This window comes from Wyeomyia smithii, chromosome 2 (assembly GCF_029784165.1).
Source record: "Wyeomyia smithii strain HCP4-BCI-WySm-NY-G18 chromosome 2, ASM2978416v1, whole genome shotgun sequence".
In the NCBI taxonomy this organism is placed as follows: domain Eukaryota; kingdom Metazoa; phylum Arthropoda; class Insecta; order Diptera; family Culicidae; genus Wyeomyia; species Wyeomyia smithii.
In genome coordinates, this window is record NC_073695.1 from 170,590,694 (window position 1) to 170,606,662 (window position 15,969).

Consider the following 15,969-nt stretch of genomic DNA (forward strand, 5'->3'; position numbering starts at 1 on the left):
TTTCATTATCAATTCAATATATCCCAAAAGCAAAAAGTATTTTTCTGCATATTTATATGTGGGTCAAAAGCTAACAAACTTTGCAAATCGATCCTTGTCAATTTTGTTCTCTCCTCATTATCCGAAAAAAAAACCCTCAACACAAAGTCTGTAAAAAACAAATTCCGAAAACTTTCCTCTGCCGTCGCTCAAGTAAACAATAAAAAAAAGTTGCATAACTGTCGCTTGCAGAAGTTTTTGCTCTCAGTTCTTCGGCATTATCGACAGTTTTCGTCAGTGAGAAAAAAGCAGAACGAGGCATAGAACATCATCGGTTCGGTAGAGCAAAAGTGTAAACCAAGAAAATAACACCCTTTACTCGGCACACTGAAATTTAGGTTGCCAACATAGACGATTCAATAAATGCTAGATAGAGTGGACCGTTGCAACATTTCATCGTATACAATATTGTGAAAGAATATTGACCACATTTGGAAAATTTAATTTCCAGCATTCTTAGCGCGTTGGTGTTTGGTAAATATATGTTAAGTAAACCAGTTCACTGATTTTCACCTTAGGGCCAAGAATGAACTCAAACATGATTTTTTCTCAGATTTCATTATTCTCAAAAGGATAGAGTTATTGTAAAGCTGAATAATAATTGTCTTTTCGCACTGTCAACCACGCTGGTGCCCTACGTTCGAGTTCAAAGGCTGGAAATTCCAAGCATCAAAAGTAAACTCTAGCTAACATCCAGGAGTTTCCTGTTGCGAAAAACTTCTAAGATCGCGTCTTACTTCTTGATTACTTCATTGATTAGATCGATCAGCCGTGACCATGTGGTAAGTTTTAGCTTTGTCATGAATAACTGAAGTCTTAAATTTTGACGATAACGTTGATTAGTAAAAAAATCTTTTTACTTTATTTATCACAAAGTCAAAATAAAAGAGAATTTTATCTTGTGTTTGGTCCTGGAGCTGGAAATAACTACTAATACGCTTTTACGAAAAATAATTTTGGTAAATCAAATGCAACTCCTGCATATTTAAGCTATTTCTACTACCTATAGACACGATTTAGTACCTTTGAAACCACTGTGCTTCATTTTCATGTTACGAAAGAATAGTGGATACGGCTGTGGCCGTGGGTGTAAAGCAACAACAAAAAATCAATCCAATCCACAAAACTGTAAAAACGATTCGGAAAGTTACTCAGTACTGATCAAATAGCCAAGCGTTGGCCTTTTTTTTTTTCTCTGGCCAAATACAGGACAGTAGCAACATCGGATACCGAATGGAAAACAGAGTGGAAAAAAAGACACAAAACGCCGGTACAAATGGACGAACAGTCTGACTTCCAAGAACAACAGTTTCCTACAGCGACCACAGTAGAAGTGAGATGCTGATTGAGGCCACACTGGAGTAAATTGAGTTTTTTGCTGTATCTTGGGAAGGCCTGCTAAACTGGTTTAGTTGCAGTTCGGTAGTAGAGTAGGATGTAAATCGAAAGTCGAGGGTTGATTTGTCGACAGTCGCTTTGGGTAGATAGTTGGTTTTGCTGGGTTTTTACTCGAGAGATGGAAAATTGTGAAGAATTGGAAATGGGGTTGTAGTGAGAATCTTTCTGTTAGGGGATAACAGAGCTTATGTAGTGGGAAGCATTGTTACAGCTGGATTAACCAACTGATGCGAATAACGAGACTCTGCTTTCATGAAACACATTCCCAGCGAATCCTTTCATTAGTAGCAACCACTTGTAATAATATGTCGCTGAGGAGATATAAATTAATTTAACTGCAACGTGTCGCTATCACACTATCTGTAAACAAGCTCCGTACAGACCTAACATCATCCATGGAGGAACGGACCGAAGATTCTGCACTTGCCATCCTTATTGCGTGTTCGATAATAAACATGTAACAAGACGCTCAAGCAAAGCCTGGCCGGCAAACATAATGGGGAAATTACCATTCTCACTTGAATGCACTATTACTCCCTTTGCCCGAGCTGCGATTCACGTTAGCTGCAAACGATCACTTCCTTGAATTAATGATATTGTTTGTTGTTGGCGAACAATATGCTAAATACTTCATTTGCTAATTTGTATGAAAACAAGGTGAGTTGATGCTGAACAACGTGCTAGGTCGGATTTCTCAGACGTTCGAAACTTTAAGAGGTAAATAATATATAGTAGGTAATAGGTGAAAAGGTGTTCATGAGAAAGTTTATAGGATAACGAATAGAACTACAAACATCTTTAACCTTACAAAGTATCTTTGGATAGCATATTTCTCGCATTTGATTATATGTAAAGTAGTATTCGTGATAATGTTCTTACTCGATTTACATATTCCAATTTCCGAAAAATTTTGTCATGGTTATTACCTTCGTTATTGGCTTCGTCATATCTTTTCTTGGGAATCTCACAAAAAACTATCAGTAATAATTTTTATAGTAAAATAAACAACGACCTACTTGACCCTGTAGCATAATAAGTCATTCGATGTGTTTTTCTGTGCAATTGTAGCACTATTTGCGTCGTCTGCCTTTGAATTAAGAAAACTTCACTTCATAGTGTTAGCATAATTAAATATAAGTTAGTTGATCATAAAAAAAAATCGAGTGTACACACATGTTCTATATGCACTCAATTGTTGTCATACGAAACTGCATATCCGTTGACAGGATAATTCAGACAAGAGGAAACACAAAACAATATAAAAGACGGGTTTAATGTGGGATTTGCCGTGTTTTGTTTTTCGTTCGGAAATTCTTTGCTGGGTAATACTAGAAAACGAAGAAAATACGAGTTATACGTAAAGTAGCAGATAAAGTTAGTAAAATTGATTCACCAGAGACTAGTCAAACAGCGGAAGAATTGGTAATGCCGATTGAAAGTGTAGCTCGGGTTTAAAGGGTGACTGAAGATGTAAAGCTATAAAATACTCGGCTTCAACGTAACGGTAATCTTATATCAATTGCTTTAAAGGATACCAGGGCGAAAGTGTCTCGTAATGTGACAAACTACATTCAGGCACAAAAGTGCCGCAATATTTTTTTAGGTTGTAACAAGTGGCAGTAACAATAAAAGCGTGAAGCAAAAATTGTACTAAATTAGCTAAAGCTTTCAGCAATATTACACGTAGTCAGGTATACTTAGTAGCAAAGCTAAGTCAATGACGATTTTCATGTTTGTTGTAACTAAGCAGTTACTAAGTAGTTACTGCCCAAAAACAAGTGAGTAATCAATATCACCAGTTTTTTTCATTAGCCAGTGTGGAGTAGCCAAGATGATGAATCAAGTATAATATCCAAGCTTGTGAACTTAAAGTAAGAACCCGGGAAGCGGTAAATGAAAGTACCCCACGTGCATCCCAGGAAACCGATGTCATGACATTGCCACTTTTTTAGTCGTCCACTACGAGGCTCATCTACTCATTTCTAACGGACTCTTTTAAATACTGTCACTCAATATTTTACGGCTCCATGCGCAGGGCCAGACCTTGTGTAATAATTTGAAACTTTTCATGTTTGCAAATGCACTGCTAGTATTTACTTTTGATGTAGAACTATGTCCAACGGCAACATAGGGGTGCAAATTGCTAAACCGAAAATATCGAGGACGTCACGACATGCTTAAAACTCATCCAGTTTTCAACGGATTGGCTTTATTCTTATAGCAATCAACTGGAAAATTGGCTGTGCGTTCACCAAAATGCGAGAAATTGTGATTTTGTGATGCTAACACTGTACTATTAAAATTGTAATTCCTTGTTAAACGCATATTTCGACCAATCAAAGCTGAAAGTAAGGCCAAATATCGGGTGAAATTCTTATTCTCAGTTTAAATCAAACTGAACAATCAACCACAACTTTCTTACCCAGCACTGCCGATACTAAAGTATACAAACGTTGCTGTTGTGTCACTCGTTCGAGTGCACAATGACACGCTCATCGAGAGTATAAATCTCGGTGGTCACGTAAGCTGGCATGCACAAATTTAGTCTTCATTGTTTATCCGATCACTGTTACTACAGGGTGATTTTTGGAAAGGTAAATCGACCAGCAGCAAGCAGAGCAGCGGATAATATGTGTGTATGGTTAATATGTGTGTATGGTTTTGCCTTTCTCCTAGAAAGGTATAGCAATCACTTGCAAAACCGAAAGTATAAAAGTGCTCCAAAGGGCCGAATGGCATATATCACTCGACTCAGCTCGACAAGCTGAGCATTATCTGTATGTGTGTGTGTGTGTATGTGTGTGTATGTGCAGATTTTTATTCTCACTCACTTTTCTCAGAGATGGCTGGACCGATTTTCATGAAATTAATTGCAAATGAAAGGTCTTGTTGCCCCATTAGACCCTATTGAATTTTATTGTAATAGGATTTTTAGTTTAGAGGTTATGTATCAAAATGTAAAAACCATGAAACATCATTATCTCGAAAACTGCACAACAGATTTGAACAAAATTGATTTCAAATGAACGGGCTACCTTGAAAACCCTTAAATTTTGAATTTTATGAAGATTTAACATGTGGTTCAAAAGTTATGACAAGAAACGTGTTCTGAAGACTGTTTAATCTCACTCATGTTTCTCAGAGCTGGCAGTACCGATTTTCATAAAATCAGTGTCAAATGGAAGGTCAAGTTGCCTCATAAGACCCTATTGATTTGTTTTGCAATCGGACTATTACTTTGCCTGTTATGTTCAAAGATGTGAAATCCAGCTATGCAAAGGAACATATTCCGAAGACTACTTGGACTCACTCACTCATCTCAGAGATGGCCGACCCGATTTCCACAAAATTATTGTGTCAAATGAATGGTCTAGCTGCCTCAGAAGACCCTATTGAATTTTACTGTAATCGAACTGTAACTTCATTTGTAATGTACCGACTTGTGAAAATCACGAAACTTCATTATCTCAGAAACTACACAACCGATTTGATTATTATTATCAGATGAGCGGGCTAGTTAAGGGTTAACTGATGAATTATGATTGAACACGAGATTTCAAAGTTTGGCTGCCCTATACGTTCCCATTTCATTTGATTATAATCGAACTTAAGCAACCGTTATGTATTAAATTGTTAATAAAACAACGAAAGTCTATTATCTCAAGGATTACATGACTTATTTGAACATAACTAGTGTCATATGAACGAGTCATCTCTCAAACTTACAAATAAAAAAAATATACCTGCTTTGATCGATATATGTGGCCTCAACATAATTTAAATGTGGTATCGTACTATTTGAACGTTCCAAATTCATTGATTCCTTGCAATGTGTTTAAAGTCTGCAAATGCACGACGAATCGGTCATAGGATATGATCAAAGTCAAATAACAAACCGTTTGAAATGATTGGTTTTATCGAAATGACAATATCCTAAACTTTTGGCTTCTGTACATCGCCTTAATTCTGAATATATTCATATTGGGTGGTATTCTGTCATTTTCAGCAGACTTTCTGGCATCAATCTGACACCGGAAATACCCATATTGGGAGGTATTTTTGGTTATTTTCCAGAAACTAAAAGTGGTCGTCTTTAAATTCAAAATAGTGTCCAGGGTCAATGTTTGGTTTCTATGCATCATCAAGTTTACGGAAATATCCATATTGAGTATTATTCGGTCATTTCCGACTGTTGCCTATGAGTTGCCATTTAGCAATTCAAAATGGTGCCTGAGGTCAATTGTTAGCTCCTTGCATCATTCTGGTTCCAGAGATACTCATATTGGATAGTATTTGTTTATTTTAGGCTGTTTTTCACGAACCGGTAGTCGCCATCTTGGATTTCAAATTTGTATTTAGGATACTGGTTAAAGAAAAACTCATATTGGGTGATATTTTGTCATTTTGGACTGTTTTTCAGAAGCCGAAAGTCGTCATGTTGGACTTTAAAATTGCCTGTGAAATCAATTTCTGTCATCTGGGAGTAATTCTGGTTCCGAAAACATGCATATTGAGTGGTATTTGGTCATTTCCGGCTGTTCGCCAGACACCGGAAGTCACCATCTTAAAATTCAAGATTGTGTCTGTTATCAATTTTTAGCTTCTGTGCATCTTTCTGGTTCCAGAAATACTAATATTTAATAGGAATCGTCCATTTCAGGCTGTTTTCCAGAAACCGGAAGTTGCCATCTTACAATTCAAAATGTTGTCTGAAGTCGATTTGTGGCTTTAGTGCATCATTACGGTTCCGGAAATACCCATATTGGGTGGTGTTTGGTCGTTTGCCGCTGTTTTTCCGACACCGGAAGTCGCCATTTTGGATTTCATAATGGCATTTGGAGACAATTTCTGGATTTTGAACGGCATACTGTTTAAAGAAAAACTAATATTGGGTGGTATTTGGTCATTTTCAGCTGTTTTCAGAAATCGGAAGTCTCCATCTTAGCATTTAAAATGCTATCTGTGGTCGATTTTAGCTCCTGTGTATTATTCTAGATCCGGATATTATTATATTGGGTGGAAATCGGCCATTTCTGGCTGTTTTCCAGAAACCGGAAGTTGCCATCTTACAATCCAAAATGTTGTCTGCGGTCTATTATGGAACATATCTGTTACCACTAAAAACATTCACCTGCCAATATGGTTCCATTTAGTTGATTAGTTCGCGAGATGTGCAGAAATTTGTGAAGAAACATGTACTTCCAGAAGAGGGAGGGGCGTAAACCATTATGGACATATTTGTTACCTCTAAAAACATTCACATACCAAATTTGGTTGTATTTTCTTGATTGGTTCTTGAGCTGTGCGAAATTTGTGTTTCATTTTCATGGGATCCTTCCCTTATAGAAGAGGGAGTCGGGTGTCAAACCATTATGTACATATTTGTTACCACTAAAAACATTTACCTGCCAAATTTTGTTCTATTTGGTTGATTAGTTTTCGAGATGTGCACAAATTTGTGTTTCATCCAACTATTATGGACATATTAGTTACCCCTTAAAACATCCACATGCCAAATTCGGTTTCATTTGCTTGGTTTGTTCTTGAGTTATGCAGAAATTTATGTTTCATTTGTATGGGACTCCTCCCTTCCAGAAGAGGGTGGGGTCTCAAACTATCATAGGAACCTTCATCGGCACAAAAAACCCCTACATACAAATTTCCACGTCGATCAGCTCGGTAGTTTTCGGGCCTATATGGATCAGACAGACAGACAGATTTGACTGCATTTTTATATGTAAAGATTACAACATCAATATTTTAGAACCTAAAGAGTGAATATACATTTATTGGATTGAAGTGGTCATGTAAATCTATTTTTACAAATAAAAAATTGAATGAGAAAGGCTGGGTCTGACCAATAGGTGGATTAATTTAGGTTTTTATTACAACGAACCAGTAGAGAAAACCTGCGGACGATACTGGTGTTTAAAGGTTAGCTTTCATGTCCGGACATAGCAGTGATACTGAACGGATCTGGCCATTTTTATACTACCAATACTTAGTTGTGCGTGTGCTGATAGCCTATGTTCACTTGTAATATGTGTTGTGAGCTTGCTTGCAGTGTGTTAAGAAATATTGAGAAAATTAGAATCATCCAGTGTCATTGGCAAAAGACAATACGCAATCACACGATAAATTAAACATAAATTTCCCGGCGTCATTATTGTGATACACCAATGGCTTTTAATAACGCCTCAAAATTATTCAATTGAAGTAGTTACTTTTTTCTGCAAATTGCTAAAACGTTGCAACGCATTGTTAATAGTGGCAAAAAGAAGTGCTATTGTTGTTGTCACAATAGTGGCACTCTGGTCATTGCGAATTTCTATTTTCATATGACGCGGAATGATTCTCGTTTGCCTGTTATTTTCAGCAGCATTCCTTCTAACTTAATTATACTGCTCGAAGTTAATTATGCTGGAAGAAGCAAAAAAAATGCCCTAATAGGCAAATAAGTTGCCCTCAAAAGATTATTTTTAACTTTTTAACCTTTCCCGTAAATTTAGGAGCTCTTAGGGGCCATCCACATACCACGTGGACAGATTTCTAACGATTTTGACCCCCCCTTCCCCCTCCGTGGACAACTATCCATATAAATTCTAAAAAATTGTATGGACCGTGGACATTAACCCGAGTTGTGTCGTTGCATAAATATGGTGGTTTAATTTGTGCTCTATATTATCAAATAGCTCAATCAGAGACTTCTAATTAACATCATTCAAACTAGCTCGATAGACAAAATACGATCGCATTTAGTGAGAAACAGTTCTATTTTAATGGCTTTTTGCGCCACTTTTCATTGCTTGGAAAAATGTACAACTGCGGTTACACTTTTTATAATTTACAAGGTAAGAAAATTCAAGATTGCTTAAAGAACGTGTTTGTGGAAGATTATAATTTGCATCTTTATCCGTTGGCATGACGAATTAAATAATTTACTATAAGCTAGTGTATTTCGAAACGGCTTTAATTCAGTTTTAGCTTCGGACCCAGCGTGCTGGCTCTCCTGGCAACAGCAAACGATGTTTAAAATGGGTTGCTTTGTCGCTTGTATTCGGATTCACCCGCCCCCTTTTTCGAATTCGTTCATTCTACCATCTACGCCTCGCCACCTGCCTGTTACGTCCTTATTTTGAACATTTTTTTTTTCAAATGATTTCATTTTAAATAAACGAATTTCTCTTCATGATTATCACTCATTTTAGTTGAAGCTACCAACTTGGTTGTCACACTAGGCCGACTTCTCATCTCGAACAATAGTAGACACAAATTCGAATTATCAAATACCAAATCATTTGGCGATTTGGGGACACAATTACCTGCAATCAGTGTCGGAGTAAGCGTGGGTCATGCCAGGATCATAACAGGGATCAAATCCAGAATCAGCCGATCGTTGAGAGTTCCTCACTGACCGACGGATGCTGCTACCTGCCGGTGCAGATCGCATTGAGCTTCGTCTGAAAAAAAAAGAAAATTTCATTTGAATCATGTGTATGGCATACTTCATTATTGTTTTATATTCCTGATGTACAATATCAATATCGCACGCTTAGCCTTGGGGCTAATAGCGGTCTCGATCAACTAGATTAGTTGAGAGAATTCGTTATCGATATTGTTTTTTTGGCACATTTTGCATGTGTAGGATAAGTACAACGATACACCGTGCCCCAGTGCTGAGTCGAGAAAATTTCCACCTTGAAAAGATCATCGACTCGATCGGGAATCGAACCCGATATCACAACCGTGTGGGAGAGCTAGCCGACCGACATCGCTAACCACAGAGCCACGGGGACCACATAATATTCCATATTCCTGATGTGGAGCGACTAAAATTACCTATGAGAGCAATGATTGTGCAACCTATTTCTATTTGCATAAAACCAAGATAAGCTTTAAAGCCCCCTGCTGGATGCAATCGCGTTTCGATGCACAAAATATCATATTAATCTACTAGCAACGAAATCCGTTTTAAAGAAATTAAAAAAATGTCATTTGTCTTAGAGAATAAAAAGTAGAACCGGAAAATGAAGTGGTAGGGTAGGGGGTAAAAATTAGGGTTTGCAATATTCCCGGAAATTGATTTCCCGGGAAACGGGAATAAAAAATCTCATTTCCCGGGAATTCCCGGGAACCGGGAATGGGAAAAATTTCTTAGCAAAAATGATATTTCAATGAAAGTTGAATTATAAAAGGTATCTGAAAATCGTTTACAATTTCATTATCAATTCGAATGAAAAACGAATTACAAAACAAAACTTATTCAAGTTTATATCAGAGCTTCTTCGCTAATTTTTATCAAATATATTTACTGTGCCATTACACGATGCGAATTATTTTTAAAAAATAAACTGCATAATCAATCTAGTTTTCATTGGCGTAACAAACCCTTTTGTAATTGGTATCACCATTGATTAGAGAGTAGGATTCCATGTAAGAATTTTGATTGTTCAACTAGAACATTATTTAGCCTCTCGGTAGTTTTCTTTGGAAGACCGAGACAAACTGGAAGGAAATGATAGAATTATTAATAATCTGTTCAATATGACTCTAAATAAGTTAGTTTCAGAGCATTTGAATGTATACGTAATTAATCTTGAAGATTATTTTTCGTGTGAAATCGCGGCCATGACACAAATTACGCTGACTGAGTTATTATTAAATTATTTATTTCTGGTCGCATTGATTCACAGGTTTCAAATTTTCTTAATCGATTTAATTTAATTTTTATCAATGGCAAAGAAAAAAATCACTATTCACTCAGTAGTGAACTAACTGTCAAAGAATGAGATTGAACGAAGCAAATATTTGCCTAATTTTTCGTTTACTGTATAAGACAGCAAATATTTTCGACAAATAACCGAAGCAAATAAATTGATAGAACTCGGCAAGTAAATATTGACCGTCATTTCAAAGAAACATTTACTTCGTATAATGCCCCTTTTAAAGCTGCTATACACTTTAACGATGTTAGCTCCGTGTTTTGATAGTACACTAAAGTCGCGTAAAAAAAACCGCGTAAATTCCGGAATCCGCGTAAAAAAACCATCGTTAATTTTGCATTCCGAGTGAAGAGGAACCGTATGGGAAATTATATTAAATTGAATATTAAATTATATCTTGCGAAATTTTTTTGAAGAGCTCGGGAATCCCGGGATCCCGGGAATCAATATTTCTGTTCCCGGGAATCCCGGGAAAAAGTAATTCCCGGGAAATCGTTCCCGGGATTGCAAACCCTAGTAAAAATTCAATTCACAAAATCAGAATGAGTAGAGGCTATAATAGAGCGGTATTGCGTAAATCTTCATTGTCGTGAGCTTCATATCTTACCCTTGCCGAATTGTGCCTCGCCCGGCACGGCTTCGTTTCGAATTTGTTCTCTTTGGCTCTCGGGTGCATACGTAGCAGCAAACTCGCCAGTATAGAAATCTGCAGGAAAATGAGACAAAAAAGAAAGAAAAGTTATCAGTGATCGTTTCAAGCCGCACTCATATTTTAGGGGTAATTTGGGTACAGGTTATTGAATCAGACTTTTCGTTTTGGGAGATTTTCAAGTGCTTTCGAGCTTTTGTTTTCTCGAACCCCGATGTTTAGTGTCTAATTTCTCTAGCCGCACCTATTTTGATAATCGGTGAATAGTCCAATATTTAGTGTTATGAATAGATTTTGAGTGCTAATACTCAGTTGGACTTTCTGTTCAAAAAATCCAAGTTTATCAGAATAATTAGTTCGATATTCTTCCACACTTCCAAAGCGGCGACCTTTCGGCGTAGATCCGTTTTACAAGAATTCCCCAGATACTTTCCACTGGATTTAAGTTAGGATTACGGGCTTGTTTTCCATATTGTGTAATGGTGGAGCCGACTTTTTTGATCAGTTTCATCTATTCTTGCTTCAACTCCAACTCGTTCTTGTGATTCGTTTCCTTGGAAGATTTTTGAAATTGGGCTTTATAATGGCTCAAAATCTTTCCACCGGACGAATCTCTGGTGAATTTGGGGAGTTAGCGGTTTTTGGTACAAAAACAACGTTATTGTCTCCGCACGCACGCACACTGTTTCCAAAGCTGTAAAAACGTGAACGACATTATTTTAACCCAAAAACATTGATTTTAGAGCCGTAACATCTTCAGCAAAGTTGTTCCATTAATTATTTCCCATGTTATAGAATATGAAATTCCATGATTAATTCACTCTTCAGTGAGAAACGAATTTTACTTTTCTCACTTTGGAATATAAAAATCCACTTTGTTCAGCAAAGTTGTAGCAAATTTTAAAAGAAACAACTTTGTGGAAGAAATCATACTTCTATCTATCTATTTTAATTGGACTTTTGTGGAGTTTTCTATAGATTACTACTAAAAAACTTTTTTGCTATTCGACTTTTTATGGTAATTTTCTACAATTTTTGGAGTTTTTGGAGTTTTTGGAGTTAATGATTTTGGAGTCGTACTGTTTTAGTAAAGTTGTTTTATTAATCCTTCACCATTTTAGAGAAGTTAAAGTTTTGTGATTAATCAACCTAAAAGTGAGAAATGAGTTTTATTTTTCTCATTTTTGCATATAAAAATCCACTTTGCTGAGCAAAGTTTTAGTACATTTTGTAAAAAACAACTTTGTTGAAGACACTATACTTGTATCTGCTATTTTTAATGAACTATTGTGAAGCTTTCTCTAGAATGCCCCTTAAAATCATTTTTTTTTCATATAATTATTTATAGTGATTTTCTAAAATTTTTCAATGTTCTACAATGTTGTTAACTATCATAAAACACACAAGCTTACCGAAGAAAGTTCATTTTTATCTCTTAAGTTTATTTAGTTATTAAAGATTTTTATTAAAATAATGCACTTATTTATTTACGAATATCTGCATAGGAGACAGCGAGAGACAAATGCCTATACCTGGATAAAATGATGTTTCACTTATACTTAAATATAGAAAAGGTTTAGTCTGCATATATTTGCAGATTTTAACGATATCTGTAAGTAAAATAGTGCATTGTTTCATTAAAAATTGTCAATAACCGATGAAATACGAGAGATAAAAATAAACTTTCTCTGATGAAGTTGTTTGCTTTGTGATAGCGAACAATAATGAAGGATGTTGAAAAATTGTGGAAAATCACCACTGAATGTTATATCGCAAAAAAATGATTTTTAGTGGCAATCTGTAGAAAACTCCACAAAAGTTCATTTAAAAAGACAGATAGAAGTATGGTTCCTTTGAAAAAGTTGTTAATTATAAAATATGCAACAACTTTGCTGGACAAAGTGAATTTTTATATGCAAAAATGAAAAAAGTAAAATTCGCTTTTCACTATTAAGTGGATTAATCACAAAATTGCAACTTCTATAAAATGGAGAATATTTAATGGATCAGCTTTCCTGAAGGCACTATGGCTCTAAAATCTAATTTTTTGAGTCAAAATAATTTCGATCACGTTTTTGCAACTTTGGAAACAGTGTGCAACGTCGACCGCGCGGAATGGAATGATGTCAGGTTCGGCCAGAATAACTTCTCGCCTCTAGCCCCGGTATCAGCTTAGCGTCTGCCATTTTTGTAAAAATGCATTGTTTTCCATCACATGTAAAAACTTCAATATCTCAGCCCCCCGATAAGATATCAAGGATCTTTTTGCATGTAAACTTTTGTCTTGAATCCCGCTTTGCAGTAAAAATTTCAGTTCTTGGTCAAAAAAACTTTTTTAATGTGTTTTGAATGGTTTTATCTAAAAATTATGAGGAAAAATCACTTTTTTGTGATGTTCAATGTGCTCTGTGAGTCAAATAATTGAAAGCGATGCTGAACTAAACCATGCAAAATATTCAAAAACAACCTCACAAAAATCAAAAAATATATGGAAAAATGTAGAAATCAAACAGATTTTTTAAAAAAAGTGCAAAAAAGTGGTTTTGTAGCTTTAAAAAGTCATTTTTTCATAAATTACGTTTGGGCAACCTGAAAACAATTTTTTAGAAAGTCAAAATATTTTACAACAATTGTATAGATAAAATTATCTAATTTTGGGCACAGCTATTATAGTGATGGGTGAGATGCAGAAGCGGGTAATCAGGTGGTGGGCGGTAAACCCCAGAATGTGCAGGTTGAGAATCAAAAGCCGATTCTGTAACATTAGCATTATAAACGCGTACAGTCCTCACCTCGAAAGTACTGATAATGACAAAGACGAATTTTACGCGCAGTTGGAACGCGAATACGATCGCTGCCCAATACATGATGTCGAAATTGTCATCGGGGATAACAACGCTTGGGTCAGTCAGAATGAGGAATTTAGACCGGTAATTGGACGATTCAGCGATCATTGGCTGACAAATGAAGATGGCCTAAGACTAATTGATATTGCCGCCTCCAAGAACAAGGCCATGGGTAGCCCCTTTCTCCAGCATAGCCTCCAAAATCAGTACACCTGAAGATCACCTAACCAAACAGAAACTCAAAACGACCACGTTTTGATAGATGGTCGGCACTTTTCAGACTAACATTGAGTCGGACGGGGCGCTAACATCGACCTAGTGATGGTAAAGATACGTTGTGAACAACACATGGTACCCTTGCCTGCCAAGGTATAGGTCTCGCGCGGCTGAAGCAACCCAAAATCGCCGAAAATTACGCGCTTTCTCTCGAAGCAGCACTACCAGAAGAGGACGAGCTGGAAGAAGCCCCCTGCAGGAATACCGTCAAGTCAGTCATCAGCAGTGTAGTGGAGAACGTCCTAGGTCGCGAAGTACCGAGTCTACGTAACGAATGGTTTGACAAGAAATATCGACAGATGTTGGATGAAAAGAACGCAGCGCGGGCAGTAATGCTGCGAAGAGCCACCCATCAGAACGTGGAGCGGCTCAAACAGAAACGGAGACGGCAAACCCAACTCTTTCAGGAACGCCACCATGAGGAGAAGGAGTGAGAAGAACTACAACAGCTGTACCGCTTTCATGAAACACGAAAGTTCTATCAGAAATTCAACGCATCCCGCAAAGGCTTTGTTCCGTGAGCCGAAATGTGCAGGGATAATGATGGGAATTTCTTGACGGATGATCGAAACATGAAGATAAACACATCTAAAACGAAGTACATGTTAGCGGGTGGTGCTGAGCACACCAGGGCACGCCTAGGTAGTGTTGTGATAATCGACGGTGATGAGTTTGAGGTAGTCGACGAGTTCGTGTACCTTGGCTCAATGGTGACTGAGAACAACGATACCAGCCGTGAGATTCCAGAAAGTGACAATGTCTGGACGGATACGTCAAGCAGAGCACGTGGCTACAACAACGGACAATTACCCTGCAAAATTGGTTCTCACCTCGAATGCGGTTGGTACGAGACGAAGAGGAGCGGAAAGAGCAAGGTCACGCCAAAAAAGGGGCTTAACAAATGAAGTTGCAAATGTTTTAAGTAATAATGGCGGTATCTGATCGGGACCCGGTCCTTTATTGGCATCAAGGCCTTCAAGCGGTATTAGGATTTCTTGAACAGTAATTTTGTCAACTGATACGTCATTTTCTTGTTCTTTTAGGTAGGAAAAATAGTTTATGTCTGGAGTATCCTCTGATGTTTTGTAATTGTTTTGAAAAAATCGCGCAAACTGGTTACAAATATCACCACTATTAGTTCCATCAAAGTCTTCAAATTGCATGCGGGATGGATAATTAGAAGTTTTCATTTTTTCGTTCGCGAAGCTAAAAAACGCTTTAGGATCGGATTTAATGTTGGCTTCTACTTTTGCATTAAAACTCTCATATGCTAAGGATATTTCTACGTCAAGTGCTCTGCAAATTTCTATATAATTATTCAAGTTCTGAGAACTTTTGTCTTTCTTATAAGCTTTATGTGCCTTTTGTTTTCTGTTTTTGAGATTACTAATTTTTCGTGTGTACCATACCGGATATTTATAGTTTGCCTGTATCCTTTTCTCCTCTTGGGCACGAGTTCATTGATAATTGAATAAAGGCTGTTACTAAATATGCCGACAGCTTTGTTTATGTCTTTTTCAGTAAATTTTGCCAGTTTACATCGTTTAGTCTCCTATCAAATTCTTGATAATTAAGGTTTTGAAAATTGTGAACAAGCTCATAGTCGGTATCACCAGGGCGCTGTCTATGAGAGTCAGTGAACAGTGAATACTCGATGGCAGTATGACATGTTTCGTTTCTCCATAGTGGATCTACGGCGGCATCAATACAAAAGTCTTCAGTGCAGTAGGTGAATAGAAGATTCAAATAGCAGTTAAGTTGGTTACGAACATGGTTGATTTGATAAAGTACAAGTTCGCTGATTTTATCGAAAATAAAGTGTAGTGTATCATTTTCACCTTAGACAGGCTGCAGAAGATATTCGTTATCGACATCCTGAGTAAAATCAATGGTGTTTTGATTAATATCACCATAAATATCAATATTAGTTTCAGGTTCTAAACAATCAATAATAATATATAATGTTTATCAGTAGGAAGTAGCTCTGATGGTAAAGTAGCATTAACAGCAATAAGTACTACACCACCAGATTCTTTTA

The 15,969-nt window shown here is 36.8% G+C and overlaps 1 protein-coding gene across 3 annotated transcripts in view; it reads right to left on the bottom strand.

The window, feature by feature from the left end:
• The window catches only part of LOC129723416 (uncharacterized), a 266,536-nt gene that overhangs the window by 13,221 nt on the left and 237,346 nt on the right, over positions 1-15,969 (bottom strand). For all 3 annotated transcript variants that reach the window (XM_055677619.1, XM_055677620.1, XM_055677621.1), the window contains 2 exons: positions 10,768-10,866; positions 8,760-8,897 (listed from right to left, as the gene is read on the bottom strand). In XM_055677619.1, coding sequence (XP_055533594.1) covers positions 8,760-8,897; positions 10,768-10,866 — 237 coding nt within the window. The remainder of the gene's footprint in view (positions 1-8,759; positions 8,898-10,767; positions 10,867-15,969) is intronic.